The sequence below is a fragment of the Nestor notabilis genome, unplaced genomic scaffold, assembly GCF_000696875.1.
Source record: "Nestor notabilis isolate BGI_N333 unplaced genomic scaffold, ASM69687v1 scaffold2240, whole genome shotgun sequence".
Classification (NCBI taxonomy): Eukaryota; Metazoa; Chordata; class Aves; order Psittaciformes; family Psittacidae; genus Nestor; species Nestor notabilis.
Window position 1 is genome coordinate 72,206 of NW_009912251.1, and position 8,872 is coordinate 81,077.

Below are 8,872 nucleotides of genomic sequence, written 5' to 3' on the forward strand. Positions count from 1 at the left end.
GGAAATACTTTACTAGAATGCAGAAGATGTACAGTGCACCCAGCATACAAACACAGAAAAAAGACATTTAACTGAACCAATAACGTTTAGGAAAAGAGCATAAAAAGCATACAGACCATGATACTTACTTTAAAAAGGCCTCATTCACAGCCTCCAGAAACTCTGAACTGAGAATTTCTTTTGATGCACCTCCATGGTAAAGAAGGAGAGTTTCCAGCAATGGAGTTACATCAGGCAAAGTAATAAGAGGTAGACAGAAAAGGGACACAGCATTCACACGACTGGCTGAAACTCTGAGGGAAAAATAAATACAGTTCATATGTCAGAGAAGCCAAACTTCTATTTCTAAAATAAGAAGGTAAAAGAAGATTAAATTATTTACAGAAGGTTAAATATAAGAGATGAATACCTTAATTGCAGAAAAAATACTTATTCGAATGACTGTTGACATGTCATTGCATATTGTCTGAAGAATCTCAAGAAATCAGATAAATTTTTTATATTTCAGTGCTCAAGGCAAACCAGATGAGGGATATCACCCCAATTCTTAAGTGCACCAGTTGTGTTCACTGAGTAATCACACCCTTCCTAGGAGGGAATGCTTTGGCTTTTTCAGGAGCAGCAAAGCACAAATTAAGGCTACAGATTCACAGCTCCCATGTTGGTTTGCTAGACACAAGAGACCACCTAGCTGCTTTTAAGGCCTCCTTTTGTTTCCTTGACCTTTATCCTCTCAACAGAGACAACTTCTATGAACCAAACAATATGACTGCTGCTGTCTTCAAGTGCTCAGCTGAAAAGTTTTTGTCTTACAGGTCTACAGTTGAAGAAATGTAAGACACTTGGATCTTCACATACAAACCACTCACTTGACATCCACACTAAAACTACATGCTTGGAAATGATTAGCCAGTGCAACCTGGAACATACACAAAATATAGAACCTTTGAAACATAAAAAGGAAAATAGTACACAATGCAAGAGGTAACATTTGCAAAAGGAAAATCACAACTTTCCCAGAGCATATATATTTTCTAGCACATGAAACTGCATATTTTTTTAAATGTAGTTTTGAGGCAGAAATTACACCACAGGCTGCTGTGAAAAAGAGCTAACTCTATTGCCTTGCATGTATTAAACCTACTTCCAAATAGATGTTGCCTAATGGTCACTGGCATATGCTGGCAGAAGTGCTGTGATTTGTGGACATGGGGTACCATTGTGGTTTCCACAGTGAGAGAAATAAAAACGACACATTTTGAAAGACTCAAATTTCTGAGTGAGCACCTAACCAAATATGTGTTTAAGGTTTCTTACACTAAAATACTTTGACATGCAGTTTTACTATGAGAAGTGTTTCAGTACCAATAGTAATTATTAGGCTGGTATTTAATGTACGGTAATTTTTTCCAGGATATACGTGTAAAGTTCACAGACCTGAGACTTTAAATCAGTCCCCTTTACAAAATTTTGTTTCTAATTCCTTATCCAGGTTTAGCAAACTTAAGCAGCTTCTCTTACTCAGAAGAAAAAGCCTGCAAAGGCAAGTTTCTTCTTCTTCTACATAATCTTCAAAATATGTTCTGGGAGAATACTGCACAGCGCATTCCACTGTGTGCAACGCATTTGCACAGACACTGTCATCTCTGTTGCTGTAAGCATCACTGAATGGAGAAAGGAAACAATGTATACCTCTAACTGCAAATTACCTTTGTCTCTGCAACTTGAAAATCAACGGTCATATCACAATTCGTATGCACGAAAATGAACCTAAGTTCAAAGTTTTCCTTTTCTCCTTGTAGAAATCAAATTTTTCTCTTCTCAACAGTCTCATGAGCTTTCAGCTCAGTCTGTTTCATCCCACTTTATGAAATGTGGGCTTGTTTTCAACATTGAACAAAACTTTGTGATGTTCCTTGTTAACTGTGTCCATGATTTCGTCTCTAAAGTCAGCTATAAACGAACTGAGCTCATTTACTCTTCCTTACACAAACACCTAGGTGCAAGAAGGAAGGGAGAAAAACAGCAAAGATAATAGCTTATGATATTTTGAAGATATTTCAATTAGCCACCTCGTTTCTGTAACTTTACAGGCTATGTGGTGTTAAAGAGCAACCCCGAGGAGAAAGACTTGGGGATGCTGATCAATGAGATACTGAACATGAGCTGGCAGCGTGCACTTGAAGCCCAGAAAGCCAACCGTATGCTGGGCTGCATCAAAAGAAGTGTGACCAGCAGGTCAAAGGAGGTGATCCTGCCCCTCTAACTCTGCTCTCATGAGACCTCACTTGGAGTATTGTGTACAGTTCTGGTGTCCTCAACATAAAAAGGACATGGAGCTGTTGGAGCAAGTCCAGAGGAGGGCCGCGACGATGGTAAGAGGGCTGGAGCACCTCCTGTATGAAGACAGGCTGAGAAAGTTGGGGCTGTTCAGCCTGGAGAAGAGAAGGCTGCGTGGAGACCTCATAGCAGCCTTCCAGTATCTGAAGGGGGCCTACAAGGATGCCAGAGAGGGATTCTTCATCAGGGACTATAGCAACAGGACAATGGGTAATGGGCTGAAAGAGAGGAAGTTCAGGTTAGATGTAAGGAAGTTCTTCATTGTGAGGGTGGTGAGGCACTGGAACAGGTTGCCCAAAGAAGTGGTAAATGCACCATTCCTGGCAGTGTTCAAGGCCAGGCTGGACAGGGCTTTGAGCGACCTGATCTAGTGAAAGATGTTCCTGCCTGCAGCAGATGGGGGGTTAGGCTAGATCATCTTTGAAGCTGCCTTCAAAATCAAACCATTCTATGTCTCTCAGACCATTCTATAAGCTCTCATGTGAAGCACATCTTAACAAGCTGTCCTGGGTTCCGCTACAGCAGTCATTTTTTCTCCTTCTTAGTAGCTGGTGCAGTGCTGTGTTTTTGACTTTCAGCCTGAGAACAACGCTGATAACACCGATGTTTTTAGTTGTTGCTCAGTAATGTTTACTCTGACCAAGGACTTTCTCAGTCTCATGCTTTGCCAGAGAGGAGGGGAAGCCAGGAGGAAGCAGAGGCAGGACACCTGACCCAAACTGGCCAAAGGGCTATTCCATACCACAGCACGTCATGCCCAGTACATAAACTGGGGGGAGTTACCCGGAAGGCCCAGATCGCTGCTCGGGTCGGGCTGGGTATCGGTCGGCGGGGGGTGAGCGGTTGTGTCCTTTTCCCTTGTTATTCCTCTTATCATTATTACTGGTAGCAGTAGTGGTTTGTATTATACCTTAGTTACTGGAGAGCTGTTATCTCAACCCGTGGGAGTTACATTCCTCCGATTCTCCTCCCCATCCCTCCGGGAGCGGGGGAAGGAAGGAAAAGGGGGGGAGTGAGCGAGCGGCTGTGTGGTTCCAAGTTGCCGGCTGGGCTTAAACCACGACACAAGCTTGTCCACACCTGAAATTATCTACATATATATCAAAATCTTTCCAACCAAAGCCTAAGTTGTGCAAGACTAGGCCTCACTGAACTACAATGAACCAAACGAAAACATATCAAAATGGTTTTCAGATAACACCTACCTCCCCTGAATGTTAAGTCCATTGAACTGATTTCCTCTGAGTTCTGTTACTAATGAAAAGACCATCTGTTAATAGAACAAAATAAAATAAATTATACGTACTGCAAATAAGAAGACATTAGTTCCATTGGTTCTCTGTGACTGACATACTGGGTTAATAATTTGGTCTATCCACTTAGCTTTTTTTTTAAATTTTCTTTTATTATTGATGCCAAAATTCAGATCACTGAATAAACTATGCTGCAAAATCTTTCTGAACACACATTTTATACCTTCCACATCTGAAAACTGAAGTTATTTACTTTAGGTCTGCTTCCCCAAGAGTTAAGGCAAAATACCAGAAGAGCATTACTAATAATTTTTATATGCTTTATGTAATTTAAGTCAACATATTATGAAATATTATTCCCATTATTTTTATATATTAAATGTAAAAAACACTGCTCCCAAGATGTCGGGCTCATATACAATTTTAAATGCAGTTCATACAGTCAAGAAAAATTCAGAAAGTTACATTCTAATACACAAAATAATATATATAATTTAAACTTCACAGAGAAAAACATTGATAGGGCAGAATTTTTTTTTTGTAACACAAGAGCAACAGGATTTTTTTTTTATGAATCTCTATTACAGTACAATCTAAAAAATTTTTTCTTGTTTGTCCAGAGATCTCCCACTTCATTTTTTCCCTTAAAAGGCTATAAAAGTAACTGAGGTAAGAAAAGATAAACAAAATTCAGACCATGTTCCTTATCACAATGACAGCTCCATGTATGTGCTTATAAACTGGTGATTTATTATTAACAAAATCTCAGTTGCACAAAATACTTACATTTTTAACTAAGTGACAATAATAATCTGCTGACGTGTAGCCAAGAGTTGATATGAATGTACTGGTTTCAGCTTCGTTACTTTCCCACTTAGAAGAAGAAAGGAGATGGCACAGCAAACTCTGTGAGAAATACACAGAAGTGTAATAAAAAAAGTATTAGGCTAAAACATGCTGTGTAAAAAGAACTAACGGCTATTTGGCTATACTGGACTACTATTGGGGTAAGATCTTTTGGTCAGTTGTGGGCATTTTACACCATCAACACAGAAACGCAGGCAGCTCACATCAACCATAAGTAAAATGCTGCAAGCTGCTATGCTACAGTCAAACACTGGTTCACACACCACACAATTTCAGTAGCTGTGCAATAGCAACGGAGGCCATCCATATCAAAACCAGATAGACCTTAGGTGGGTCTCAGTTCTCTGGGAGGAATTTCATTCTGGTATCATCTTGATAGCAGTAGTCAGTATTGCTACTCAGCAAAAAACTCACCTGTAGTCTTGATAAAGAAGAGAAAACTCAAAGTTAACATATACTTCTCTGTATTGCTCCTTCGAGAGCAGTATTTTTGACAGGATTCAGGGTCTAGCCTCACAATTTAATTTACTTAATTTCCTCATTATCTTGAAAAGATAATGATAAAATTTTAGTATCACAATTAATTCTCTACAATTTCATTACTAAATGCTTTAAGTCACATTTAATAAACCCTTCTGAATATAAAAATCAAAACAATCCTTTGATGGCAGATTCAGAGGGAAGTCAGATGAACACATCTGACACACTGGTTCTGCAGGCATGCACAGAGGACTCTAACAGCACTCTGGTTTTGAGCTTCCCCATTTCTTCAGTGCTATCCTACAGCTCTGCTCTTCTTTTGACAGATGTTACACCCCAGTACCTTCCCAACTGAACTACTTTATGTAAACTGTTGTGGGAAATCTGAAGCAGGTTTTTGCATCCTGCTGTCGTAACTGAGCAGAGGTAGTTTTATGTTGCTTATCAAATTCCCTTTCCAGAGGTTCATTTGAGGGCTTTATAATATCATTGAGACTTAAAGTATAAACTAAATTATTCACATGGCAATAAGTGTAAACCCTTTGTAACAGAGGGTCAAGATCGGTAAAAACTGAAAAAGACCTTCATTTTAAAAATATGCAATTAAAAGGAAAGTTCAGACGAAAGCTCTGTGACTTCCGCAGTCTTAGGGTGTTTCACGCTATATATTCTTCTTAAAAGAGGGATCTGATGAAAGATTTGAAACTTAAAAAACCGAAAATCAGTTAGTTCATTTTACCCTTCAGACATATAAACCAAAAATTTATGCATGCTTTTGCTGAATATCCCTAAGCGACGCAGAAAATTTGAGATCTACATAATTGTCAGCTATTTCTAGCAGTAAATCCATTACTCCTCACTGTCTAACCCACTAATGCCATATCCTACAAGCCAGAAAAATGGATGAGTCTGTGGCAGAAGTGCTGCATTCAGGAGGAAAAATAAAAAGGTGTCAAATGAAAAAGGAAAATGACTTGCAGTCAGACATACTGTACGACCAGAAATTCTTTCTTTCTTGATTTCTCTTGCCATTGATTAAGTAGGAAGCAGGAAGGAACCACCTTGGCTCTAGCTGTCAGAGAATACATCCATCCTGATTGCCTTGGATTAATGTTCTATCACATAATCCCTTTCAGACTGAAACTGAACTAATGAATTTTCATAAAGCTCTCACAGTGACCAACTTTCTTCAACAAGCTTGCCTATGGCTTTATTTTATTGATGCAATTTATACTGAGTATTATTTTAGCTAACTCAATTTAACCACTGCTGCACAGCGATTTCTAATATCTTTAACAGGCAGATAATCCTAGGAACATTTGCACAAAGACATAAAATCATTTATTTTATCAGTGTGAACGCAGTGTTTCATATGCTTTTAGACTGGATATTAGGAAAAATTCGTTTACCAATAGGGTGACCAGGTATTGGAACAGGCTGCCCAGGGAAGTGGTAGAATCATCGTCCCCGATGTTGTTCAAAACCCATGTAGATGAGGCCCTCTGTGATGATTTAGTGGTGGCCTTAGCAGTCCTGGGGTAATGGTTGTACTTGATGACCTTAAAGGTCTTTTCCAACCTAATTGATTCCATACTTTATCTTCCAGGTTTTGTAGTGGAGAAGGCCTGATTTAACATTTACTCCTCTGATCGACAGATTGGCTATAAGGCTGTCCCTTATTAATTCGCTCAGGAAAAGTGGAGGGAATATACTTGAAACTAAAGACTTATGAGAATACAAATTAAGAAAACAGGTCACTATGTTCCCTGGTTATCATCCATCTGTATCTAAAGAGGACTAAGCAATTGAATAACATTTCCTACATATCACTTTTCAATTAAGCTAAGCCAACTCTTTCGATGCTCCTCCTTAAATAATGAAGGCCAATTTCCATGTGCTGTAAGGGATTTGTTGAGTTACTGCACGAAGTTTGTTTCTTGAAGTTTGATCTCTTGGAGCACATGCATCTATGAAAGCCTGGAAATTACTTCCCTGAAGCAGAATTTGCCCTTCCATTGAGATAAGCAGCACAGCACTGTGCAGATACCAACTCAGCTAGTGTCCGCAGCTCCAGAAAGGTGGAGAAGGTGCATAAGTCTCCTGATACTGCCTTCACTAATCAGGGATACAAAGCTTTTTTCCCCTTCTTTCTGTAACAGGAAGTTTCTTACTGCTTAGTTCACAAGGAAAAATATAGAAACCTGAATTAAAGGCATAATTACCTCTGAAATTAGACATCAGCACAGAAATAGCACTTGATTTTTATAACAGGGCTACTTTATGCCAGTAACTGTATTTGTGTAGCGACTGTCCTGGAATTTATGACCCAGTTTCAAAGACATTCCAGGAGAACCAGATAAAAACCAATCTGTTTCTGGAAACTTCTCAACACACTCGTTTCAAAGTATTTATGATACTGAACATTCTCAGAAGCAGATGTGAAAATCAATGGAGCAATATATTCTGGAGAGAGGAGACGGATGGTTTCACCAGGATGAGCCATTCAAACCTGATACTACCAGGCCCTTTTTGCCAACTTGGATGAGTCTGTCGAAGTGACAGGTAGAGCAGGAGGGAACAAAAGAATCTATCATTTATCTGTCATACAGGATAGTTCTCTTTATTGTAGTCTCCTTGAAAACACAGAGTGCCAATATTTTTGGAGAAGAGGTTATTAATGACATTCTCCTGAAAATTATGATCCATGCGAATTTGTTGGAATAAGTATAACACGAATACCCAACGGTAAATTTCTGAGATCTCGTCAAGTAACAGGTTTATTTCTGACGTTTCCATCTGCTTTGAAAGAAACCAGATTTCCTCAGCTCTGCTACGAAAAAGCAGGTATAATAAGAAAAACTATTCAGAGGAAGCATTAGAAGTAAGTGCTATTTCCTCTTTGCATTTTATCAGATTTTGGAATGAGTATTTCTTGTATAGCAATGATTTCAAGAGTCTATACATCAATTTTGTTATTAGATGTTCCCTGTACAGTCAGGTGGCATACTGCTTTCAACACAGGTCTAGAAGAGAAGAGATCAAATTCTATCTCCAACCTGGCTTCAAAAATACTTCAGAACTATGTTGTCAATTACAACATTAATGATAAATTAAAGAATATGATTTCCAATCATTAGTAAAAAATAAAAATGCCATACAATAGGCACTTTCTTTCTTTTCTTTGAATGGTAGGATTCTAACATCCCAAATTAATTCCTAAATTATTTTTAAAAACGTCCTCAGGAAGCAAGGTACACAAATTGCTTTGATTGTTTAAAAGTAAATTAATTTGTTTGTTTGCTAGCTTCCAGCAGCTCAGTCCAAACCTAATTCCTACAGGTATTTTTACGTAATATTTTCTTTAAAACCCTTCCTGAAGGCTTAAGAGTTTTATTTTGTCCCATACCCTCTAGATTACATGATCAACATAAAACACAAACACGTCTTGTATTTTTAGAACCTATTTACTATGAAATAAACAGCCAGTTCTGAAGAATCGTGGTGGCTAAGTCTGTAAATGACAAGGCAGCATGGTATTTCAGAAGCTGTGATCAATTCTGTGATATAACACAACTCATATTATTTCCACATGTTTATCCATTCATAACAAAGCCTCTTAATTTTAACAAAGACTTTTAATTTTGCTTAGAAGACCTCTTGCTCACTTGCTCCTTAGTTCCAGGAAAGACAGAAAATTAGTTTTCCACAAACCAAAATCAAAATGTAAAAGAAAAAAAGGTAGTTAAATATTATGCAGATTTAAACATAATGTAGATTCCAAAGTACTTGTTTATTCTAATTAATTTTGTATTCTCAACATTTTATGAAAATCTTGGTGTATACATTAGGTGAAATTATATAGCATATATTGGTTAACGACTATTATCAGCACATAAGAGTGTACTTGATAAGCTGGTAAAAAAAAAAATGCA

The 8,872-nt window shown here is 38.0% G+C and overlaps 1 protein-coding gene across 1 annotated transcript in view; it reads right to left on the reverse strand.

The window, feature by feature from the left end:
* FANCC (Fanconi anemia, complementation group C) overlaps window positions 1–4,499 on the reverse strand; it is a gene marked incomplete at its 5' end in the record, with an annotated part of 30,983 nt that extends 26,484 nt beyond the window's left edge. The window contains 3 exons of the mRNA XM_010018439.1: window positions 129–293; window positions 3,546–3,610; window positions 4,380–4,499. Of these exons, the coding sequence (XP_010016741.1) occupies window positions 129–293; window positions 3,546–3,610; window positions 4,380–4,499 (350 nt within the window). The remainder of the gene's footprint in view (window positions 1–128; window positions 294–3,545; window positions 3,611–4,379) is intronic.
* Window positions 4,500–8,872: the final 4,373 nt, after the last annotated feature.